Genomic DNA, 26,640 nt, shown 5'->3' with positions numbered 1-26,640 from the left:
TTCCCTTCCTGGAAGACTCAAGCCGGTCGGTCTTTTTTACAAAAACTTTTAACAAAGTAAGACTTCCAGGTGGAAACCAAGGAGCAATTGCCTGATTTTTAATACACCAGAGCGGTTGTTTGGCTCTGTGCCACCGGCGCCCTCCTGTAACCAATGATCCTTTCCCGCAAGGCCTGGAAAGTGTGGTGTCGGGGCCTCAAGGGTCCAGCCCCTAAACCTGCGCTTCTTTGGGGGTGTCGGGCTCAGGCCCCCGCAGCTCCCGGGCCGCCAGCCCTAGAAGTCCGAGGCCCACTCGGGGGCCGGGAGCCTGAGGAAGGCCTGAGAAGGGGTCCTGCCGCGGCTCCGGCTCACCCAGGTGCCAGAGGGTCACCAGGTGCCAGAAATCCGGAGCCAGAATCTGCGCAGGGGTGGGTTCGGGCGGGGGCAGGCCCGGCTGGGGAGGCGCTGGGGGTTCGAGGCTCCGGCCTTTCAAACTGCAGGCTGAACAGCCAAGTTACCAGAAAATCCACGCAGATGGTCGGTGCTTGGAAAGAACTGTGGGAATGGACAGGACGGGGGAGGGGGGACGGGGAGGGGAGGGGGAGGTACCTTCGGCGGGTCCCTGGCCCCCCTCCTCCCCCGCTCCCTCCCCTGCTCCCCGCTCCCCCCCTCTGCTTCCTGGTTCCCCCCTGCGCGCCTCCCCTGCTCCCTGCTCTCCCTCCTTGCTTCCCACTCCCCCCTCCCCTGCTCTCCCCTCCCCTGCTCCCACTCCCTCCTCCCCCACCCTCCCCTGCTCCTCGCTCCCCCGCTCCCTCCTCTGCTCCCCACTCCCCCCTCCCCTGCTTCCCACTCTCCCCCTGCTCCCGCTCTCCTGTCCCCTACTCCCCGCTCCCTACTCCCCTGCTTCCTCCCCTCCCTCCCTGCTCTCCCCTCCCCTGATCCCTGCTCCCCCCTACTGCCTCCTCTTCCCCTGGTCCCCTGTTCCCCCCCACTTCGCCCTCCCCCGTGCTCCCCCTGCCCCTCCCTCTCCCCGCCACCCCCTCCCCTGCTCTCCCCCCGCTGCCCCCACCCCCTGCTCCCCGCTCCCCCATCCCCACTCCTCCCTCACTCCTCGCTGCTCCCCCGCTCCTCCCTGTCCCCCCCCCCCCCGCTTCCCCTCCTCTCTGCTCCCTCTCCCCCCGCCCCCCTCAGCTGCCCCCGTCGCCCACACCCCCCAGGCCGGCAGCCCCTTACCCCGGCCCCGCGCGGCGGCGGCGCAGGCTCCCACGCCCGGCGGCCTTTCCCGGCTCCCAACTTCGGCGCCGCCCGCGGCCGCCCGGGGGCAGGTCGGCTCCGGCCGGGGGTTCGGGGTAGGGGGGGGGGCGCGCGCCCGTGCGAGGGGCGCTGTCCGGGGCACGTGCGCGGGAGCGCGCCCGGGAGTGGTCGCGGGGGGCGGGGCGGGGCGGGGGCGCGGGGGGCGGGGCGGGGCGGGGCCGCGGCGGCGCGGACGCCGGGCTGGGGCTGGGGCTGGGGCTGGGCTCGGGCTGGGCTGGGCTGGGCTGGGCTCGGGCGCTGGCGGCGGCGGCGGGCGGCGGGGCTCGCGCGGGGCAGCGGGAGTTGGCGCGGCGCTGCGGGAGCGGGCGGCGGGCGGCGGGCGGCGGGCGGCGGGGCGGGGGCAGCTCGCTGGGGCGCCGGCCCGGGAGCCGGAGGAGCGGCGGCGGCGGCGGCGGCGGCACCATGGGCTGCACGCTGAGCGCCGAGGACAAGGCGGCGGTGGAGCGCAGCAAGATGATCGACCGCAACCTGCGGGAGGACGGCGAGAAGGCGGCGCGCGAGGTCAAGCTGCTGCTGCTCGGTGAGCGCCCCGGGACCTCGGGACCTCGGGACCCCGCGACCCCGCCCGGACCCCGCCCGGACCCCGACCCCGGCCCCGACCCCGGCCCCGGCCCCGACCCCGACCTGCGCCGCGCGGGCCCGGGGCGCGTCCTGCGGGGCCCGAGCGCCCTCCCCGGGCCGGGCTGCTGCGGGTGCTCGGGGCTGGCGTCCCGGAGACGCGCGCTGCGGAGCTCTGCTCCAGCTTTCGGAAAGAGCCAAAAAACAAAAAAAGAGTAAGCCAGGGTTTTGACGGGAGGATGCATTAGGAAAATGCCCACAGCGTAGGATTTGTGGATCTGACTTGGGGTTTCTTTTGTTCCCTGCCCCCCCCTCCCCCAGCTCACATGCACCCTATGGCTACTTAGGCAGGTGCAAGGTTTCTCAGAACCTTCATTTGCCCCAGCAGCGACTGCTTCTGCTTTACACCAGCCATAATAAAAGAAATATTACACAAACCTGTTTTCAGTAAGCTCCTGTCTCATTGGTTTAATGACTGCAGGAAAAAATGGTGGTTTTTTTTTTTTTTCTCCATTACTAGTAGGCTTAGAAGCAGCAAACTTGGCATGACTAAAAGTAATAATGATCTGAGTCATTTTGCTAGCAAGCTGTGAAATAACTTTGCATCTTAAAGACCTGCTTGGTTTTCTTCACCCTTGTCCCCAGTATAGATCTTTCTCAGTTAGCGCTGTTTACCTAAGTTTTTATGTTAACAAGAAATACCATATTTGGCGGAGGTCAGTGTATTTTCAGTGTATGGAGCATAGAAGAATCACACCTTGACAGGGAAACAGGTAGGTGGTCCGCTTGTGCTGGGAATGTGCCTGAGACATAAAGGAAACAAAAGGAAGATCCCAAAGTTCTTTCCCTGCAGTTTCTGCACTCCTGCTCTGATACGTCCTTTCCGTGGATTCCCTGTGACCCCAGTTTTGAGCCAGCCATCCACCATGTTTAGAGCCATTGGAAAAGGAGTCCTCTGCTGTCGTTTGATGCTTTCATTAGATGTCTGTTGGAAAGGGATGGGCTGGGATAAAAGTCAGAGGAGTTGGTGTTTGCTTCTGTTTGGAAGAGGTCGGTGTTTCTCAAACGTTAGCTCTATGGGCGTCTTAGGCTGGGTGGTTCTTTGTTGGGCAGGCTGTCTTGCAGGTTGTGGGATGTGTAGCATCCGTGGTGTTCTCTGGCATCTGCCCACGGGATTCCAGTAGCAGCGCCCGCCCTCAACCTTTGATCCTTGAAAATGTCTCCAGATAGTCGGGAGAGTCCCCTGGGGGTAAAGATTAACCTCTGATGAGCAGCGCCTGCATGGACAGGAATAGCTCAATGGGTGAGGTGGAAGTAAAAGTTGCACCTCTACAACCAGCTATAGTGAGAGTGAGGAGGAGGGTGTAGAAGAGTCATGATTTTCAGAAGACATTATGAGATTTTTGTTTTTCTGTACCAGCAATGTTAGATTTCAGAATGATTTTTAAAATTTTTTTAGGTAACTGGATTCCATCAGCTATGTTTTCTCTAGTGTTTTGCTTTTCCCCTTGCATCTCCTCTCTCTGTAGAAATCCTTTGCACCCCTGTCTTGTTGGCCCAGCTCTCCTCCTTACTCCTTATTTTAGTCCTACTCTACCCTTTTGCCCAGGGTCCCAGCACTCTAGTTCCTATAAACAAAATGCTGGCTTATTTCGTAAATGTTATTCTTGAAATGTTTCAAAACATTTTTTTTTCCCTAATTTGTCTTTAGCAGTGAAGTTTTGACCTTCGGTTCTTTTTTAGATGTTTAAAGTCAAATGTGTAAGTAGCTCGATGAAATCGTCCCAAATAAAACACAACTGAATCAAATAGAAATAGAAAATGGTTTTCTAGGTGGTCTATAACCATTGTCACTTCCATTTATATCAGGTCATCTTCCTCTTAATTATTTTAGTTTTTTTCATTACATGAATTCCATTTAAGGCAAAAAGCATCCAAAGTATATTTAAGATAGTAAATAGTTCATTATATTGCATTTTTAAAAAAGATTTCATTTTTTTTTTTCATGAGAGACACAGAGAGGCAGGGGCAGAGGCAGAGGGAGAAGCAGGCTCCTCCCTGCAGGGAGCCCGATGTGGGACTCATCCCAGGACCCCGGGATCACGCCCTGAGCCAAAGGTCCTGAGCCCAGGACCCTGGGATCACGCTGTAACCGCTGATCCTCTCAGGCGTCCCTGCATTTTTTTTTTTTCTTGAGGCATATATGTATCGTCTTTTAGACATCTGGGTTGAGAGATTCAGGTATGAGATGCACATTATTAGTAAAAAAAAAAAATGGTACTGTCTATTATAATTAATTTTTTTTAAATCATATATTTTACTATCCATGTTAGGAGCAGTGAATTAGGCCTTCAAAAAGAGGGACTTAGTTTAATCATTGACCTAAAGGAAATTAGGTCAGGGTTTGAGTGGTTCAAGTCTTTAGGTTTAGTTTTCAGGCATTGGTATGGGAATGATAATCCTAAATAGAAAAACTTATTTTTATAATGACCGTTTCTTTCCATTAGAGATGGCCAATTGCCTGAGGGGAATACATTTCTTATAGTCATACCTTTGAGGATGTTATGGTCTCTCATTGTTTTAAGGGCTACATCATTAGGTTTTGGCTGTGTTTTCAGTGGGACTATATTGCACATATGGGTATTAATTAAATATTGGTATGATTTTCAAAGATGTAGAGGGTTAGATTTACAGAAGTTAAACATTCATTCATTCTTCATAAATCATTCTACTCTAAAATTATTTTAAATCTCCTTTAGTCCACCTCACTGTCCTCTGTACTCCGCTATCCTCACAAAGCCCACACCCTATCTCTTTCTGTGGTTTGTTTTAAATATTGTAGGTTGAGTGAAAATTAGGTGAGGGATAAGATCTCTTCTGCTTGGTGATTATTTTTCCATTGGAGCCAGCAACCAGCTCTTCGAGAAGCTACATCATTAATCTTTTTTGTTTCCTTTAAACTTGCCCTGTGACTTCCTTAGTTGGGAAATTCTGGCATTGCAGGAGTTTGGATTTCGAATTGCTTTAGCTATTTCCTTAGCATTGGCTCAGGATCTTAGATGTCAGAAAGTCTGTTTCCTTGAATAAATGGACCTGGTATTTGAACATGGGTTCTGTGCTTCTCTCTCACTCCCCTACCTTAATATTAACAATTACAATGTGGGCACTACAGGTGGTGTTAAAGTGTCTTTTGAAAGGGCTGATTTTTCTGTATCTTCTGTTTCTCATTCTTAAAATTTGCAGTTTCAAGTTCTCCGATGCCTCAGGCAGGCTAATTCCAGAAGACTTTCCTGCTTCTGTCTTTTGCATCTAGCCTACCCTTCCTATCATCCTCATTCCTTGCTCAGAAACCTTTGTTGACTTCTCCATTGCCTGCACAATAAAAACTTTCTTCCAGGCCTCGTTTCCCTGCATCCTTACGCTCTTTTCCTCAGGGTACCCTCCTCCTCCAGATAGGAACGGTTGGCATATGGCGAAGCATATTGCACTCTGGTTTCTAGTGTTGTTTAGCCCTGTGCCCTGCCTGTTTCTCTGACTGGTGTGAGCACTTCAGGGGCAGGATCATTCTAAGTTGGATTTGTATCCATCCCTAACAGCCATCCACTTTGTCGTGTGCTTAATTAATTCCTAATTATGTTAATACCTTGTATAGAATTAGGACTTCCCCTAGAATATAAACCATATACTTTGCCATTTTCAGTATTGATGGGAATAAATAATTACCCAGCCAAACAAAGTAAACCAAAAAGGAATGTTAACAGTATGTGATGACCAAAAGAAGCACGTGGTATCTAAAAGCATATTGGTTTAAGAATTGTTTCCGATTTTTGTGAGAACTTTTTACGAGTTGTATTATTTGTTAGAGAAGATGACAGTGGATATTCATTGGGGGATAGTTTGCTAAGTTGCAGTTGTAGTGTCATTCCTTAAGTTTTTTCTTTTCTTTTGTACAGCTCTCATTTTGTGACCTTTATTTTTGGCCTCTTTTAGCCATAAGTAAAGAGCATGAGTCTTGTTAAACGTATCCATGATAGGAAGTATAATGCCTGTGTTAGAGAATTTAGTTGAAGATGTTTGGAAATATAATGCCTACCTTACAGGATTTAGTGGGAGATGTTATTTAAACCTGAGAAAGATTGCTGTAATTTTTTAAACAAAAGGTGAACATCCAACCACGATCTTAATGTTTTTGTTAATGTGGGCCTCAGCCTTGGAAAGTTTAAGCGACCACAAATTCCCATGGGAGGACCTGGATGTATTTGTTGCACTTCTAGGTCACATATTTTTTGGTCACATGTTCTGGCATCCAGTTACCCAATGTGTGACTTCCCACAGCGTGACATTGGTGAAGCTGAGATCCCAGATGGCATTTGAGCCTAATGAACTAAGGTCAACAGTGCCTAATCTTGTAGTGCGTAGACTGGCTCCTGTTATAACATGTTAAATGCTAATTAAAAATCTTAGCAGAAATAGGCCAAAATTAGTTTTAAAGTGAATGTCCATTCCATAAATTTAGTGGCTTAAAATAAAGTATAACGTATTAAGTGTACATTCCTGGAGGTCAGAAGGCCAGGTTTCATCAGGCTAGGATCAGGATGTCCGCAGGACTCATTTGCTCGGGAGAACTCACAGGAGAATCTTTTTCTTTGCCTTTCCCATCCTCTGGTTAGGCGCTGTCTGCTTTCATTGGCTCATGGGGATCTTTCTCCATCTGCAGAACCAGCCATGGCTGGTAGAGGCTTTCTCCCAATGCATTGCTCCTGTGTTGCCTCCTTTTACTTACAAGGACCCTGTGATTACATTGGGTCCCCCTGGATGATTCCGGCCACCTACCTACCTCGCCTCGGGAGACTTGCCTTAATCACATCTCCGCAGTTCCTTTTGCCACGTAGGGTGACGTGTTCGCAGGTTCCAGGGATTGGGACATGGGCATCGTTGGGAGCTATTATTCTGCCTCCCACAGTCTGCCCTCTGGCTGCCAAAGATTTATGTAAAATGCATTTACCGAATCCCAGCATCTCCCACAGTCTCCACCCAGTACATCATCAGCGGTGCCCAGGATCTCCTGTACCTCAGTTTGCGTGGGCTTCTGGGGCTGGGCCAGCCTGGGCCAAAACGCATCTCTACCTGTGAACCAGTGAAACTTGAGAACCTGTCCTCTGCTTCTCTAATAAGATAGATAAGCCTGTTCAAAAAGAAAGTAGAACAAAAAAAAAAAAAAAAAAAGGGAGTTGTCCCGTCCTCTGCACTTTGCAAACTTAGGTTTCAAGGCCTGGGGGTAAGCCTGTGACCCGGCTCGGCCTTCTGGGTGCTCGCTCCACCCTTCCTTCGGCAGGGAAGGTGGCACGTTTGCAGCTGAGTAATTCTATCAGCTGGTTTCTTGCCTCTAGAATTATTGTGACCTAACAGCATTCTGTCATTTTGGAGTCTCTTAATTTATCTTTGCTTCCTGTCCCGTTTTACTGTAACCCGCGAGGAAGGAAACAGCCTGGACCTTCCAAGGGTTTACTTGGGAGTCTTCTCCTCTGATATCCCAGTCCTGAGCTCACGCTCTGTTCTCCCACCCGCGGGACGAAATTCACTTGGGCTCCCTGCCACTAGGCAGCAAGGGTCCCTTTCTGCTAGTTGAGCACATCACGTTCTCCTTTGCAACCACGTCCTCACCGGCAGCACAGTTAGAGTCCATGTGTCCTGCGGCAGCCTGTTTCCTGGCATCTCCATGTAGGTTTCCTGGGATCTCCATGTAGGTTTCCTGGGATCTCCATGTAGGTTTTCTCTAATACATATTCACATGGGTGTTGGCATCTATAGTTCCAGTAGCACATTGGGGCAGTACAGGCTCTTGCTACCACGCTCCTCAAGATTTCAGCCTCTGCCTGGTACCTGATTCCAAACACATTTCTGCATTTTTAGTGTTTTTTTTTTTTTTTTTTGCTGCAGCACCCCACTTCCTGATATCCTCCTTGATAATCTCATGTATAACTTTAGAGCATGCAGAATGATTAGAATTTCATTTTCTTCAGTCCTTTGCCTGTGACTCTCGTGGTAACAGCAAAATCACCAGGTTCTAGTGCTTCATGTTGAACCCATGGTATTTCATTCCAGACATAAGTGTTAAAAAATAAGACTTTTATTTTTGTTTGCCTCCGCCTCAGTGAAGTTTTTCCTGACCTTCCAGTCTAAATCTGTCTTCCTTCCTCTCCCTTCCTAATTATACCATTTTGAAATCATCTTGTGCATTTACTTTTTTATTGTCTGTTGTGCCTCTCTGTGGGGCTGGCTTCCTCAGAGCAGGAATCCAGTTCGACTTGTTTATCATCTAAAGGCACAGAGTAGTCCTTCCATAAATGTTGTTTAAATGACTAGGTAAATTATTGAACATTAATTTTAACTAATAGTCTTTTAAAGTGAAAAAGTTGGTACATTTTTTTCTTGTGCCTTGAGTAATTTTAATGAGTTTTGGCCCAGTGTATTCTCATTTATTTCTTTTATATCTTGCTGGTTAGAGTAAGTAATACCTACTATATTATTACTATCTTCTATAAACTGAAATTAATTTAGGGTACTTAATTATTGTTGCATGGTCAGAAAGATATGACTGTGGGTATGTTAGGTGTAGAGTGAAACGTGATTTCTATATTTGTGTATTCCAGACACTTTGTTTTCAACAGGATTGTTGTACTGCTATTTCCCATGTTATTTGAGAGCTTTCTTAAACTGCATACAGTCATACAAGGTGGCATCGCATGAATGCTCACCAGCATATCTATCACAGCGGGGCAGTAAGATTGTAACTTTGGCTTTCTGGAGCCAGTAGGATGCTCAGAAACTGACCACAGTGTATTCTTTATGTCTTGCCTATCCTTAAGTGGCAAGAATTATCATTGATGACATTTGCAAAGGGCGTTGTATATTTTTTGGTTTTGAGGTATACCTTAGGTTTACCAAATCCTTAGGAGACTTTATGATTTACATAGGGAAATAAAATATGTACCTAAAAATAATTCCTCATAATGGCGACATAGGGAAGACATGGTATAGTAATAGCTGTGAGGGGAGGTAGGGAGGTAAGCTTTAACATTGGGGTCTTCATTGTTGATCGGAGATGAGGGTGGACGTCACATACCTTTCAGAAATTACTGTGGTTATAAATCTGTCTATTTCCGTGCATTTCTGAGCTTATTTTTTGATCCTGGCTGGCTGTACACTCTGTATTATATAGAAACCTGTAATCTAGAAGAGACTTTGCTCTCTATAGCTTCGTTTTCTTACATTTTCCACATATAAGGAATTTTGGCCCTCCAGGGTTTGTTTAGCTCTGTCCAGAGACTTGCTGCACAGGAAAAGACGGTTGACCTAGAACTCTGGCAGGAAAATGTTTTCCTTGAGAACTTGGGCAAGTTATCCTAATTCTTTAAGCTTTAATTTTCTTTTCCATAAATTCCAGATAATAAATGTACCTACCTCGTAGGACTGGGGGACAAAGTAAGCCAATACCTCCAGAGTGCTGAGAATAATACATGGCACAGAAGTTCTTAATAAATATAAGCTGTTACGATAAATACTTCAGAGATTCTTTGGAGTCAGCCTTCTCTGTCTCCTTCCAGTTTGATCCATGTATGGTCATTGAATCCTTTTGTTGGCTCTTCTTAGCAAAGGGTATGTATGTACATAGCAAAGATATCAAAAAGTATAAAATCAGTCTTAATTACTAGTTTCTGATTCAACCATGACATCCTTGTAGGACTTGGCTTTCTGTTAACAGTATCCCCATTGGGAAAAGACCAGGTAAATAACTGTGTTGTGTTAGGAATTCTAGAGAGAGTGGATTTCAAGTAATTGGAAAACTTTACAAAAGAGTTAGAGGTATTTTTTCTCTTTTATTACCCATTTTTTAGAATAAATGTAATAATTTCCTGCAAACTTTCCTTTTATCTTCCTTGAAAATAAAACAAGGCTGTTAGTGTTAAGTCATGAAACATCATTTGAGTTGACTGAAATGAATGTGCCATCTCTCTGGGGAATTTATGATTACTTCCCACAAATTTAAAAACCTTTTTGAAACTTTCTGTACTGATGACTCAAACAGATTCCTAATAAAACTCCAAAATTACCATGAATTTACTTTTGAGAGAGAAGGAGCACCTCTTGAAAAGTGGTCTTAGCCTTGATATAGAAACAACGAAGCATTGACTCTGATAGTTTTTGTGTCTTTTACTTCACTATTGCAGTGAAGTCTTTTAACACTTAGGCTTAAATTACCTGGAAGTTCCTTTTGTTTACTGTGATTTTCTAAGGCACAGTCTAAAAGTTTTTCTACTAATTTACTTATCTATATCGTATGTTTTTTTTGTTTGGGCACATAGCTTTTATTTGACAGCTAAACATGGGATCTGTAATGAAATGGCACCTAAGATCAATATAATATAATGGGAATTAGAAGAAAACTGCATTTTTATTGGTAGTTCTGAAGTTAATCTAATTTCAGGAGTAACGTTTACATTTATTTCAGTGCAATTTAAAATTGATCTGTTGAGTTTTCACAACCTGAGCAGTCCATGTAATCAGCAACAGGATCAAGAATTATACGCAAGGGATGTGCTGTGACTGTAACCAGTCGTCACTCTGGTCAGTTAAGTTTCTGGAACTGATGAGCTGGTGCTCATCGGGGCCAGTGCTGCGTACCGCCTCCCCCCTCACTCATCCTCTCTTGCCTCCCAGAACCTTTCATGTACCCTGGTTCTCTCTGCCATCTTCACATTTCTCTAAAAACTACAGTGCCCTGGTCCATAAACATTCTTAAGTCAGTCCAGCATTAAAAATAATAAAATACAAGCAAAACTGTTCATACTCTCCTTAAATCATTTTTAACCTCTCATTTTTCATCTAAATTTTTTAAAATAGGCTGCATTCCTATTTTTACTTTGTCACTTTTTTAAAAGATTTTATTTTTTTATTCACGAGAGACGCAGAGAGGCAGAGACACAGGCAGAGGGAGAAGCAGCCTCCCCGTGGGGAGCCCAACGTGGGACTCGATCCCAGGATCCTGGGATCAAGACCTGAGCAAAAGGCAGACGCTCAAGCACTGAGTCACCCCGTGCCCACTTTTTCTATTCACTCTTTAAATTCCTTTTTCTTTAAAATATTTTTTCAATTATATAGGAGTATTGAGAAATAAAAGAGGCACTCCTATAACCCACAGGAATATATTTTTTTAGAGATTATTTTATGGTTGGTCTCTGTCTTCTGGATTTTCTTTTATAATTAGGTCAAGCTTCTCATTCTAACTTCCTGTCTCTTTTCTCATTTTTGTGAAGGTTTTATTTATATATTTGAGAAAGCGAGTGAGCACGTGTGCAGGAGTGGGGGAGGGGCAGGGGAGGAGCCAGGGGCCCAAGGACTGACTTGGGGTTCAGGGGCTCCATCCCAGGACCCTGGGATCATGACCCAAGCCAAAGGCAGATGCTTAAATCAACTGAGCCACCCAAGTGCCTCTGCAATTTTTTCAAATCTCCTTATCTTTTCGTGTTACTTATATATATCCTTTAGTTCACCTTCTCTATCTAGTGGTAAACTGATCTGCCTTTTAATAAATCAAGTTTTTAATTTTATTAGTGATACTTGTTTTTCTAGCTTTTTAAAAAAGTCACTTTCATCCTACCGTACTTAATTCATAGTCTCTTTATGAAATCTTTTTTTTTTCTTTATGAAATCTTTATAAAATTCTTAGGGTTCAGATAGTTGTAGGGTCTTGACTGTATTTCACGGTTGGTAGATTGTGTCCTCTAGTAATTTTTTTTTATTGCCAGCACATATTAACCAGCACATCGTCTCTGTGAATCACGTGCACCCCACGTTGGCTATAATTTTCTTCTTCGTCTCTCAGGGTTAGAGTAGAGGGCAGATGTCCTTCACTTACCTTATTAACACAGTGTTCCAAAGCAGAAGGCATCCTCTCTCACCCACTTACTCAGCTGCTTCCTCCTTCTCCCTGTTGCCTCTGTTTTATTGGTGGCCCCACTGATCCTTGATTTCTTATTTGCTTTCACACTCCGTCAAAAGCTCCATCAGCTTTGTTTTTGAATATTTTGCTTATTTTCCTGTTTCACTTTTTTTTCTCATCCAGCAACGTTGAATGTAAGGTTTCCCTTCATTGCTGTGCAGGCTTTTTGCCTCCTGCCACCCTTTGCTCATGTGGTCTGTGCTTCTGAGGCATATGTGAGTGTGTGTGTGCGTGCACACGTGGGTGCGAATGTGTGTGAGTGGAGGGGGGATTGGCTCTCCCAGTACTGCCCTGGTGCCCCTGGTCCTGGCAGCCAGTTTTTTGCTTGCCTGCCAGCATGCACTGCTTATTGGTCTCTTACGTCTCATTCTGTTCACAGCCGGGACCATCCCTCTTACTGTCTTGGCCCTCCTTTGTGTCTCCTGGATGCTGTGGACCTCTTGATCCCTGTGTTTCCTGGGCAGCCCTCGGCTGCAGAGCCAGTATTAGTAGCCAGGCTTTTGGCTGCCTTGAACACCTGTCTTCTTGGTCCCATCAAGCATATGGTAAATTCCATATCCTGTCCATCTTGCAGTGGTGCCAGTGTGCCACCAAGAGATGACTTCAGCTGTTCTTCTGCTTAGCCAGCCTTTTCCTCCAGGCTCCTTGGGGGTGTTCATGCTGAGGTGGCTCTTCTCCCAGGACCTCAAACAGGCCTCTCTGCCTTGAGCAATCTCTTCATCTTTTCTGACATACTGTTCACCTCTGAAGCTGTGGCTCAAAGAGAGGAGAGCAAGGTAGAGGGGACTCCCAGCCTCTCTCATCCCTAGCTGCCTTCTGCAGTTGCCACTAGGCCACCAGCTGCCCTGTGGCTGCCAGGGTCTCTGCCCTGTGATGCCTGGAAAGTAAGCCACCTGTGCTCCTCATTTTCATCTGATGGCACTAATAAATCCTGTCGACCTCTTCTCCCATTATGCATGTAAGAGCAGAGGAGAAGAGAGAAAAACACATCTGTAATTTTAAAAAATTCCTCATGTTATATCCTCTATTGTTCTTTGCATCCCTGCTCTGAGGTTAGATTTTTTTCACACTGTCCTTATCATATGCTTTTGCTGGTCCAGGTGTGCTCACCTTATTTTCCCAGAGCAGCTCTTCTTAAATTCAAACTTCAGTAAGCGTGGAAATAAGCTGGAGTATTTTAAAATGTAGATTTTCATTCTGGGTCTGGGATGGAGCCTGAGATCCCGCATTTCTCACAGGCCTTCGGGCTGCCTTTGCAGCTGATCACCGGGCTGGTCCATATTTTGGGCCGCAGAGTCCTAAAGTAGGTGATCCTCCTGGATCTTTTCCATTTATCCATTGGATAAACGTTTTTCAAGACTTATCCTCTCTTTGCCACATTCACGAAATCTCCTATAACCTCGTCTATAAGGTATTAAAAACAGTGCTTTGCACAAAGTAAGAGCTCACTGTAATTTATACACATGCCTGTGTGCACATGCATATGCAAAGCCTATCAGACTTATATAGTTAAGCTCTTAAAGTTAACCTGAAATGGTTTTTTAGTAGCACATTTTGAGAAAAACTTCTTGATATTATCTTACATGGAAACATGCACTTCCTGGAGAGTGATCAAAAACTATAATTAGTCATAATGAATCTTCTGTGTACTTAGCAAGAATTTTTAAAGTGGACTTCTTCTTTTGATGATATGATTATTCAAGGTCAGGTTGAGTGTGACCTTATAAATATGTTTTTATGAACATTTTCAGCTGGTAATGTTCATGATGACATTCTTTTCTCGGAAGTAAATAAAGGGCGGTTGCAAACTCTGAGAAAGTTTACAGTCATTGGTCTTGAAATAATTGATCATACTGTTGTTATGTAACCTCATCTCTCCTAATCTGACTACATACAAGGTGATTTCCATTGCCTTTAAAAGGCATTTCTGATCCTAGAAAACGATCCTTTACACTCATATTTACTGACAAGTACTACAAAATATGAAACATTTTGTGATTAAATATCTCATAAATGATCTATCACTTCTGCTTTCGTTTGCTGGTTAGCCCTAACTTCAAGTTAGTTATGACACCTGGTTCTTACGAAATGTGTAAATTCATTCAACAAATATTTATAGAGGCCAACTGTATGGCCTGCATTATCTAGGTATCTGGAAATGAAACAGTCTTTGAGAAGCTGTTATTAATTAAAATAGAGGAAACATTCTTTAAGTGTTTTACTATAGGATTAAAGCAATATGGTTATTTCGGCTTGTTTACTAATAAGTTTAAGAAAATGAGCTCTGGGTTTCTTCTCTCTTTTTGTCTTACTGTAGCTTCGTAGTAAATCATTTCAACTTTGTTTTGGATGATTGCATTTTATACATCAGGCTGAATTTTATTGCTTTTTGCCGAAAACTATTCAAAAGCTTTCAGAGCAAGGAATAAGTAAGGAATTCCAAAGTAACTTATACTGTGTGCATGGAGATACTTAGAATTTTAGGACTAATTTCTTGAAAAGTTATCAACCAACACTGCAGCCCAAGGGATTTTTAGCAGTCCCTTTTTTTTTTTTTTCAAGAATTTATTAATGAGAGACACAGAGAGAGGCAGAGACATAGACAGAGACAGAGAGAAAAGCAGGCTCCATGCAGGAAGCCCGAAGCGGTCTCCAGGATCACACCCTGGGCTGAAGGCAGACGCCTAACCACTGAGCCACCCAGGGGTCCCTAGCAGTCACATTTGAGATGACTTAAACTCTACTATAAAATGTAGCCAGTATAAAAAGAGTAGTTCTGAGGAATAGAAAGCTCTAACAGAATCTGAGTAGTGGCTATGTTTGGAGAGCCAGTCAACAGAACTTAAGCTCTATAATCCATAGACTTGTGTAAATTGTATTTGGGTGTATGTGGATGTTTTGTCTTCATCAGTGAACAAATGTTGTTTTAAAAAAAAACAAAACCAAAAATGTTAGAATATTCAAGCATCAGAATAAGTCTTTTAGATGACTCACTTTTTTTTTCCCTGAATAAAAGTAGAAAATGCTATAACATTTTTAAAAATGGATCCATACACCTGGGGGACTAGGTTAAGAAATCAACTTTAACGTTTTCAGAGTCGTGTGGTATCTAGAAATTGTTTGGCATAATGGTTTGTCTGGATTTCTGAAAGTTAAGATTATTTAGATTTATTATTTTAATCATTAAATATCAATCAAAAAATCATTAAATATCATTTAATCATTTAATATCATTAAATATCATACGTTTGCAATGAAGATATCCAGCGCATCTGATACGACGTTTTGAGTGAGAATATAGAGATGGCACTTACTTGTCATTTATTTCTCTCTTACGTAGTCTGTGATTTAAGAAAGGTGGTCTTTTAATAACATATTTGTCATTTATCTTTGCAGCATTTTCAGGGATTAGTTTGAGATTCTAAAACTTGATATGTGTGTGCCTTAAATGGAAGCATTCAGCTGGAGCATTTCTGTTCTTATATTGTGATTCTGTTATTCTGAATATGTCTCTTGTAACAATGGATTATATGGTGCAGATCCAAGATTGTTTCATACTTAAATACAGCAGTAGTGTGATAACTTCAGTTTAGAGACTTCATAAAACATACATTCTGCAACTTTCTTGCACAGAAAATATTCACAAAGTTTTTCGTCCTCTTCTATTTTTCTATTTAACATTTACATATTATTCTCTGATAACAATGGCATATGTGCTGGTAGGTATGGTAAACATGTGGCATGGAAAGTGTGTGAGGGGTGCCTCTGTTTATAGATAAGGCTTTTTCTGTCTTAGGAAGAGACACCCCTCGAGCTAGCTCCAACAGAGAGTGTTTTATGACACAGCTCAAGGGAAACCCAAAGAAGACAAACATTAAAGCTGATGGGTTCGGAACCAGACGATGCCTTTGGCTCTGGAGCTGACGGCCTTGCCGTGGCGGTTTCCTTCCTGGCTTCTGATTTCCACACTCTGTTAAGTCTTATGCCCAGGTTATATCATTCACTGCCTCAAACTCATACCTGGTTTTCCAAAATCAGACAACTCTGATCTGCCCATCTCAACTTTTTGTCCCTGCATGTACAGTCCTCAACCTTTGGCAGGTGGAGATCGAGCTACCTTTTGGTCAAATCCTCGCTCCCCTGTGGTCTGGGCAGCTCTGGTGGGAGAGAAATGCGGGGCCCTGGCACCTGCTCCTCAGGAAGCCAAGGGAGGAAAGGGCTACCAGACTCCGTTAAACAGAAACGTTTGGTGCTGCCTCCAAGCCTGTGTTACATCTAGTATCAAAAAATAGTTCATTATACCTAAACAACAAAGAAGTGGCTTTTTCTATCAGACTGTTCCATCGGCGGTGGCGTTTATGTTCATTGTCCTGCATGTTTTGTGTCGTGTAGTCTTGAGCCTTACCTGAGATGTTACTGATATCTCAAAGTAACTTGAATATCTGTGATTATATATATTTTATTGTGGGAAGAGTGTCTAGGCATTGCTCTGGTTTTTTCCAATATCTAATTATTTTCAAAGGCTGATTGTCTAGTTATTGAGTATTGCATGTGTTCTTTGAACATTTGGGAAAATAAACCTTTGAGTAAGTTTCTTTCCTCTGTGCATCTTGAATAGTTGACATGGTACTGTATATCGATAACCGTGTACTTCTGTGGCTTATATATTTACCCATCATTAAATATTTTCAACATATCTCAAGTTTAGTGCCTACATAGTGATCATCTTACAGATCTTCCATAATTTATTGAATCACACTGATGTTGAAAATTGAGGTCTTTTAGTTTTATAATCGGATATTATACCATGATGACTGTATTTTATGCATATATCATCACCTATATTCCTGATTATTTCCTTAAGTTCTTGAGTTAAAAGTTGGGACTTAACGATGTGTACAGCTAGATTGCTTTTCCTGCACGTTCTGGTTTCTACCCCTGCAGGTGTCATGTGAGGCTGCTGTTTCACCTCACCTTCATTAGCATTGAGGGTTCTTGTAATTATCTGTACTAAACTGATGAGTAAAAATGACTTCACATTGTTACTTTAATCTGCAATCTAATTTGCAGAGGGGTGGTGGAAGGACTGTCTCTTCTAAAGAAGTGAGTCTGGTCCATTTTGAGATTCATCAGAACCTGCCCTGTAAAACTTTGCATATTTGTTCCATATAACGTCCCCTCTTGTGTGTGCTTCTTGATTTTATTACTTTGGACAGAAATTGCTTGTTTTTCTTCAAGTTCAGTAGGAAGATTTAGAATTGCTTAAATATGCCTTGAGTGATTTTGACAAATGATATTATTGTATTAAGTTAATTATATATGCATTTAGAATATATGACCTGAGAACCTTTTCATCGGCAATAGAGAAGACTTTCCTCAACAAGGAAAAAAATGTAAACTTTTGTAGACAAAATTGATTATTTCATTCATGTTAACATTGATGACCTGTGCACCATAAACAAAGTGGGGCAAAAAGCATACTATGTACAACCTGTTATGATGGAAGTGCAAAATAAAATGAGATACCATTTCACGCCTATCAGAATCAGACAACACCAAATGCTGACCTGGACATCTTTAATATCCTTTTCAGTGGGAACATCAATTGCTACAAGCTTTTGGGTAAAGATACACATCCCTTCAATGTAGTAATCCCCTCCCCCCCATGTATAGACTCCAGGGAAAGTATAGTAGTTGTACCAAAAAAAAAGTTCCCTGCAATATTGCTAGTAGTAGCAGAATTTAAAATAGCCTAAATTATTCACCATCGTATATGAATAAATGTGAGAGAATGAATAGGGTATATGTTAAAAATGACATACTCGGGGCACCTGGGTGGCTCAGCGGTTGGGCGCCTACCTTGGGCTCAGGTCGTGATCCCTGGATCCAGGATCGAGTCCCACATCCAGCTCCCTGCAAGGAGCCTGCTTCACCCTCTGCCTATGTCTCTGCCTCTCTCTCGGTTTGTGCGTCTCAGGAATAAATAAATAAATCTTTAAAACAACAAAAAATGAACTCTATACAATTATGCAAATGAAATATACAGAGAAATTGTGTGATAAATCTCAGTGGCAATGTTAAATATGCAGTTTGCAAGATGATATACTCTGACACTTCCATATAAAGTTAAAAAATATCCAAAACTGTATCATATGTTTATAGGTAGAACATACTAGCAGAAGTATGAGGAAGTGCATGGGGAGGCTAAACATCAGAATCAGAGTGCTGGCCATTTTGGGGGGTAAAAAGGGAAGTAGACGAGGGAGGGCTGTCCAGGGCACTGTAATGTTTTATCTTAAACAGGATCCTGAATGGACAGATGTTCTATTATTTTCTGGATAATTTGTATGACTGAAATATTTCATAAGTAGACAAGTTTTGTTATTATAGGCTAATTTGTAGCAATTTTGGCATCTTCGTTTTCCGTGCTCCCACATCGGGTTATTTCCCAAGCCATGTTTACTCTCATTTCCATTGCCTTGTCCATCCTCCTCTTCCTTCCATTTTCACATAAATTAATCTTCTGTAATATTGGTCTTCCCACCTCCCTGGTCTTCCCACCTACACACTTTCCGCCTTTCATTCTAAATTAATCCTCCTAAATGACAGCTTTGATCTTATCAGTAATTTCTCAGAAGTCTTTAGTAATTCCGATTATTTACAGAATATCACCTGTTTATTAGTATAAACAGGAGAGTTTTGTGGTTTGGCTTCCACCTAGCCTTTCCATATTTCCCATGACTCTCCCTTGGCAAACTCTGGGTACATTCCATACTTTCTTATCTGTGATACTCTTGCTCATGCTGTTCTTCTCTCTAGGAATACCTTTTCATCCTTAGCAATTTCCAGTCCTGCCCACATGTATTTATGAGCTGAGTTTGGCCCAGTGTTTGTCAAAGTTGAGTAATATCTATGTCTTTAATAAGGAGGAAACAATTCTTACAGATTCCTCATATTGACTTACATATATTATGCTATCACTTAACTGTATTACAATTACTCAGCACGTAAATAAGTGTAAAAATCATACATTTCAAAATTCTAAGCAGTCATAAAGACAAATTAGAAATCTACAAAACTATACAGTTGTTATGAACATTACTTGTTCTGTGCTGATTATGATATGAATCCAGTAGAGACTGTTTTTGCATTTGGCCTGCCTGTACTACCAAATGCCACAAGATGTCTCAATTCTGTCCTCCACTTTCTGTAAGTGAGCTGTTGTAAAACCCTCATTCCCGTGGTGCTCCCACCTTCTTTGGAATAAGTGCCTCATTGAGGAATCATCTGTGAGTATCATGAATCATAAGGCTCAGTGATGTTCCTACCATGTAGCCTGATTTTATACATGAGGAAAATCTCTCTGGACCTTAATGCGGTATCATTCAATAAATGTTAAATCAGCTACTGTCTCCTGTGCACTATGTCAAGCGTGTGGACCCAGACATGTGTCAAACATGGGTCCTGCCCTCAAGGAGTGTAGTGGCAAAATAAAGCAAAAGGAAACATTAGTTATGGGGGCAGTAAATGCTGGGGGTGGGCTTTGAACTTAACAAGGAGGGGCAGGCACTTGAATTTCAAGTTCAGAGATGTTAACTATTCAGTACTTTCACTACTAAAGGGCACAAACAATATTAGATTGAAATGTTTATATTGAGTTGATTACTTTTATATTTATGTTCTTCATTCTTTTATTGCCTCTCCTCATTTCTCTTTCATAAACCCTGTTTCTTCAATTGTTAGAACTGGGGTAGGTAATATTAATCTCTTGTTGCAAAGTAGGAAATCGAAATTGAGGCTTAGATAGATAAGTAATTTGCCCAAGGTTATACTACTAGTAAGTGACCAGGCTCCGTCCTATCTTCTCATCAAATTCCAGGTTCTTAACCCTCTTCATATATTGCTTGTCAAGTACTTATTACGGTTAGATCTAAAGTAAGCTTCTATCCTTGCAGTAAGTGGGCTTTTGCATTTGTTAAGTTAAAGGTATTTTTCCTCCCTTAGGGGAACAGAGTCTGGTAAAGAGTAGACATTCAGTAAATGTCGGTTGAATAAATTAGTTATATCTTATGTTGGAAGAGTTAGTAACTATAACTTAAAATACCAGTACTAACTGATATATAATCAAGTGTTTTAACTGAATTTTTCTTAACTCCTACTGTACATTAAAATAGTGTCAGTGTTTTGTTTTTTAAAAATGAGAGAAACCAACTACACGATATAATCTGGGATTAGTATAGAGTCAATCTCATCTCTTATATCTTTATCTAGGGCTGAAATATTTCAAATGTAAAATGGAATATATTTTAAAAATAGAGATGCAGCTAAATATCCTAAATCTTTGAAGAAAGAGTTCAATCTATATTTACCAAAGAATTAAATGTGGATTATTATATTTTAGATTTTTTCTGTGTCAATGACTTCCCCATTAACCAAAGTAACTAAAATATTTTTTCAAGGTGTGCCGCAATGTAAAAATATCTCTATCATTCACAAAGTGGCCCCAGCATGATGATGACAGACTCTAAGAGGGCCGATTAAATTAATCAAGCTTGTCATGTCAGATGTACTCTTCAGAAAGAGCCAAGTATTCATTTTAATTTAGTATCCTTTTTTTCTTTGACAAAGGCATAATACACAGCTTTACATTCCCAATTTAAGGTTTTGATTATAATGTGTGTATCTTCAAAATTGGGAAGCTGTAGTTATGCTTGTACAGTATCTGTCTAATAATTTGGGAAGTCTGTTTAAACACTGATAGGTCTGATTATCAAATTGAAGATAAGACCATTTCCCTTTCTGCCAGTTAGCCAGGAATATGTTGGTGGTACTCTTGCTTTGTTACAATTGAAGAAAAAGAGATGATTAATAAACAACTCCTAGGTGTCTTGCATAGACTGCTTATTCCATCCAAAATGCTAAAATATCTTAAATATAAAAAGGAGTGCTTCTGGTCAGTTTATTCTGAGAGGTCATACTAGTTAATGGCCTTACCATCCTGAAACAGGGCCCTGGGTACTTCAGAAACCACAAAAGAAATCTGTCTTTTGCGCCATGGGCAAGAAGGAGAGGAAAAACTTTTTCTTGAACTGAAGATGCTTTATTTCCTTGCGTTTAGAAAATTGTCTAGTTTTCTTAACCTTCTTTTGTGCCATCTCTTCTGTTTCCTACACTGTAATTCTTAGAAACATTTCATGCAGCCAGCTTATATAAGCTTTATGGAAATTAGGTTTGTATACTCACTAAACTGATTTTTTTAAAGAAAGCAATAAAGAGAGGCACACCTTTTTTTTTTTAATTTTTTTTTTTAAATTTATTTATGATAGTCACAGAGAGAGAGAGAGAGAGGCAGAGACACAGGCAGAGGGAGAAGCAGGCTCCATGCACCCGGAGCCTGATGTGGGATTCGATCCCGGGTCTCCAGGATCGCGCCCTGGGCCAAAGGCAGGCGCCAAACCGCTGCGCCACCCAGGGATCCCAAGAGGCACACCTTTATTTTGTTTTTATGCTTCTCATGTCTTGTGTTTGAGTTCTGGACTGTAAATGTTTTGTTAAGGGTGTGTTTTTAAGTCCCTGTGAAATTTGCATATTTTGTGTTTGGTACAGTTACGGTAAACTAGGATTGAACTCATTGAACCAGTGACTTTAGAAATAAAGCTTTGATCTTTTCTAAAGTCTTGGGAGTTTGCTCTGGAAGGAGTGTGGGGGGGAGGTCAGGGGATAGGATGATAGAACGTGATTCTGTGAACTCTAGTGTATATGTTGATTTCCAGACCGAAATTATCTGGCGCTTTCATTCTTTATTTGGATACTTCTTAGATAAATAAGCTTCTATCATAATTTATATTCTTTACTAGAGTAACGCTGTTTAGGTTTATGGTTGACAAGTAATAGTCCAATTGTTACATAATTGTTTAGGGTTCTTGTCTTTATAGTAAAGCAAACGATGGGTACATTTTACATTTGAGAGAAAACTATAAAATATCCTTTGAAAGTGGTATTTTCTCTCAGTTGCAAGAACTTAGAAAGATTTCAATTATTGTAACTAGAGCTTTGACCTCAGCAATAGCTTTCTGGGCTGTGTTCCAGAATTGTTTGTGGGATCTAGTTGTGAAAGATGGGGATGTACAGTTTATTAAGTTACAAATACAGTATTTTTTAAAGTAAGTAATTTTTATAAAATATAGTTGAATCTTTAGTGAGACATATTAGTGCAGCAAAAATACCTATTACATATTATAAAATTAAATAGGTCAGTTTTTTATTCCATTTTAGTATGCTTTTGAAAATTCATTTATATATGGGTTGTCTCTGAATGTTGTATTTCTAACCAAAGTACAGAGATTTTTCAAAATTATTGACTCAATAAGTAGGATTATGAAACTTATGAATTATTGAGCTTTCCTTGGTGAAAAGGAAATTTAATGCTTTGAGTCTCCTTACATGATTAAGAACAAACCATTAGAGTTGCTATTAATCAAACATAAATTATTTGCTTTTTGGACATTTTAATCATAACTGAATTATTTTTTTCTTGCATAGAAAACGAAACAGATTTTTTTTATAGTATTGCCAATTTAAATAATTTCTAATTCTTTATTTCTGTGACAATATAGAAAGCGTAAAAATGAATTTTGGGTGTGTATGCATGTGTGCATGCGTGCACGCCAGGTCTACAATAAATGTTTTAGTGATTTCAGAATTGGATTGTTAGGAGTGTTGTTTTTATTTTGAGATCACATGATTTCGTCAAGGTTAAACAAAAACTCCTATGTGCTTACATTCTTTAAATATATTTTATGTAGTCTAGTTTTTAAGACTTTGCACTCTTAGTCATTAAGGTGTCAAAGTCAGTGAGTAGGCTGGTGTCTTTATTATTAAAGATCAGTGATTATAATTGAGGTTTTGAAATTTTAAGTAGCAGTGGCATTCCAGAAAGAATGATAACAGAGTTATGTAGTTAGATGTTTAAGTAAAAAAAAATTCACTGTCACTGAGTAGACTATTAGAAAGCTAATGTACGTACGAGCAGGCAAGTCTGTTGGAGCTTATCCTTAGTCTCTTAATGAAGGACTGTTGGAGCAGGACGTGGTTGTTGAGAATGCCATGTTCATTGGCATAATTTTCCTAGACACTTTTCCCCTGTCTTAAATACATAAGTTGTAGTCTGTAAGCACATATTGTGTGCTTATAACGTGTCATGTATCCTATTGTAAAAAGTGGAAGAAAACAAGAAAAGAGAAGGTGGTTGTACTTTGGGTCTAGTAGTGAATGAGGGATTTAAGGTATCCTTTGTAGGGTGAAATAAATCCCCAAGTCTGTATTATAAGTACACTTCTTCCTCGTCAACATAATAAAGGCCTCTGTGGAGCTAGCCTCATACTGTGGTGAAAAGCTGAAAGGTTTTTTCTAAGATCAGAAGTAAGACAAGGATGCCCACTCTTCCACTTTTCTACAACATGGTATTGGAGATCCTAGCCAGAGCAAGTAGGTAAGAAAAAGAAATAAAAAGGATCAAATTGGAAAGGAAGAAGTAAAACTATTTACAGATTACAGATTAGATGATATTATATATAGAAAACTCTAGTGACTCCATTATGTAACTGTTATAACTAGTTAAGTGAACTCTTAAAATCTGTTGCTTTTCTGTACACTAATAATGAACTATCAGAAAGGTAAATTAATAAAACAGTCTCATTTGCAGTTGCATCAAAAAGAATAAAATAACTAGGAATAACTTTAACCAAGGAAGTGAAAGACCTGTGTATTGAAGACTATCAGACATTAATGAAACAAATTGAAGACACAGATAGATATTCTGTCCTTACAGATTGTCAGAATTAATATTGTTAAAATGTCCATGCTACCCAAAGTAGTCTACAGATTCATTGCCATCCCTATCAAAACTCCAATGGCATTTTTCACAAAACTAGAAAAAATATGTATATGGAAGCACAAGAGACTCCAAATAGCCACAGCACTGTGGAAAAAGAAAAACAGAAATATCATGTTCTCTGATTTCTAACTATGTTACAAAGCAATAGTCCTCAAAACAATATAGTATTGTTATAAAAAAAGAAAAAAGACACCTAAATCAGTGGAACAAGAGAGAGAACCCAGAAATAAACCCACACGTATATGATTAATTTATGATAAAGGAGTTGAAAATATACAATGGAAAATGGCCAGTGTCTTCAGTAAATTGTGTTGGGAATATTGGACAGCGACATGCAAAAGAGTGAAACTGGGCTACTCTCTTAAACTATACCTAAAAATTAATTCAAAATGGGACGCCTTGATGGACCCGACTGTTTAGTGTCTGTCTCTTGGTTTCAGCTCAGGTCATGATGTCAGGGTCAGGGAGTCAAACCACGCATCGGGCTCTATGCTCCGCCTGGAATCTGCCTTGGGTTCTTGCTCTTCTTTCCTTCTGCTCCATCTCCCTGCTCGCTTTCTCTAAAAACCAAATACATCTTTTAAAAAATTTATTCGAAATGGATTAAAGACAGGGCACCTGGATGGCTCAGTTAAGCATCACCTCTTGATTGCAGCTCAGGTCATGATCTCATGAGATCGAGCCCCATGTGGGCTGCATGCTTAAGATTTTCTCTCTCCCTCTGCACACCCACCTCCCACTCTACATGAGTGCATGTGCATGTGTGTGTGCGCTTGCTCTCTCTCTCTCTCTAGAAAACGAAAATATTAAAGGCTTGAATTTAAGACTGGAAGCTGTAAAACTCCTAGAAGAAAACTTGTTATAATTGTTTGAATCTGATACCAAAAGCCAAAATAAGCAATGAGACTACATCAAACTAAAAAGCCTCTGCATAGCAAAGGAAAACATCAATAAAATGAAAGGCACTTTACCAAATGGGAGAAAATATATGCAAACCAAATATCTAATAAAGTGCTGATATCCAAAATAGATAAGGAACAGTTACAATTCAACAGCAGAAAACAGTATGATTTAAAAATGGGCAAAGGATCTAAATAGACATTTTCCCAAAGAAGACATGTGGGTGGTCATTCGGTACTTGAAAAGACACCATACTTACCAACCACTAGGGAAATATAAATCGCAACCAAAAGGTAACACCTTGCACTAATCAGAATGGCTAGTCTCAAAAAGAGTAGAGATAACAAACCGTTGGCAAGGGTGTGGAGAAAAGGGAACCTTGTGCATTGTTGGTAGGAATGTAAATTGGTGCAGCTACCTCAGAAAATAGTATGGAGGTTCTTCAGGATATTAAAAATAGAACTGTATGATCTTGCAATCCCATGTTAATTGCAGCATTATAGTAGCTAATAGTTATATAGCATTATAGTAGCCAAGATATGGAAACAATTTAAGTGTCTATCAATGGATGCATGGATAAACTATGATACACACAAATGCACACTAGAATATTATTAAGCCATAAAAAAGAGTGAAATCTTGCCATTTGGACAACATTGTTGGACTTTGAGGGTATTATGCTAAGTGAGATAAGTCCAAGAAAGACAAATGCCTAATGATCTGTTATATGTAGAATCTAAAAATCGGTCAACCAACCAGCCCACCCAATAGACTCCTAGTTAAAGACAGCAGATTGGTGGCTATTATCCACAGAGGGAGGAAGAGAAATGAGTGAACCGTTTTTGTTTTTTGTTCTAAGTTTAAACTGAATTTTAAAAAAAGACAATGGGTAAAAAAGTTGAAAAAGGATAAAAAAGGGATTGACTATAAACAAGATCTTTAAGTTAAATATATATTATGTGATACGGCATTAGATTCTCTGGAAGAAAAATGAAACAACAATTGCAAAAAGTATTGGGGCTGGGAGTTGAAATTATAAATAGTTGTTCATGGATTGCTTCAGTGAGAAGGTTAACATTTGAGCAAATACTTCAAAAGAGATGATGGAGTCAGTTACGCTAATAACTGGAATAAAAGTTCCAAGGATTAGAAACAGCGAGTGCAACGGCCCTAATGTGGAAATATGCCAGATTTAGGAATAGTGAGGAGACCACTGTGGTTTGAATGGACCAACCAGGGGGAAATAGGAAATTGGACTTCAGAGAAAGTCCACATTAGAAGAAAAAGTTTATATTTAAATAAAGACTGAAAACTGTTCATCTGAATTACCTTTGAGGTCCTGAGAAGCATTAAAATTCTAAGATTCCTTCTTAGAGTACATAGTCAGCCTTCATTCAATGCTGTTAACTGTCCCCCCCTCCCCAACTAATATCACTCCTTAGGGATTATATGTTTATCCAAGAAGTGCTTCTTAATACTTTTGTGGAAACTCAACTATCTTATTTTAGGGGCCAATAAAATGGATAACCTGAGCAATAGTATCTAATTAGGCTTTCTGGAAGTCTATTAATCCGTGGCAGTTTGTTTTAGAAACTCAAATATACATTGTTTTTGTATTTCCGCAGCTGTGTGTGTCCATCTCAGGTCCCCGAATGAAGTCATCATAGGTTATAAGGGCCAGTGGGTAAATGCCAAAGCAAGTACAGCTAACTCTGGAGAACTTCTTGAGCATCAATCAAATTGAAATTCCTTAGAAGGTATTGGAACATCTGAATGACCATGTGCTGTGGCACTTTCCCCTTCCTCAAAACTAAAGAGCTGTTTCATTTGAAAGTTGAAAGCATATAGAAATTCCCTGAAGAGAAACTCTCAAGTTGTAGGGTGAACCTACACTGTCATACTTTGTGAGTAAATGTCATGTACCTACTGAAATCATTAAAAACAACAACAACAACAAAAACAAAAACAGAGAACACTTACTCTAAAGAAC

The 26,640-nt window shown here is 41.2% G+C and overlaps 1 protein-coding gene across 1 annotated transcript in view; it reads left to right on the top strand.

The window, feature by feature from the left end:
* The first annotated feature begins 1,628 nt into the window (after positions 1-1,628).
* Positions 1,629-26,640, top strand: part of GNAI1 (G protein subunit alpha i1) — an 80,294-nt gene continuing 55,282 nt past the window's right edge. Inside the window, exon 1 of the mRNA XM_077863873.1 lies at positions 1,629-1,813. Within this exon, the coding sequence (XP_077719999.1) occupies positions 1,696-1,813 (118 nt within the window). The 5' untranslated portion in view covers positions 1,629-1,695. The remainder of the gene's footprint in view (positions 1,814-26,640) is intronic.

The sequence above is a fragment of the Canis aureus genome, chromosome 21 (assembly GCF_053574225.1).
Source record: "Canis aureus isolate CA01 chromosome 21, VMU_Caureus_v.1.0, whole genome shotgun sequence".
NCBI classification, from domain to species: domain Eukaryota; kingdom Metazoa; phylum Chordata; class Mammalia; order Carnivora; family Canidae; genus Canis; species Canis aureus.
This window is presented reverse-complemented; position numbering and strand designations above follow the sequence as displayed.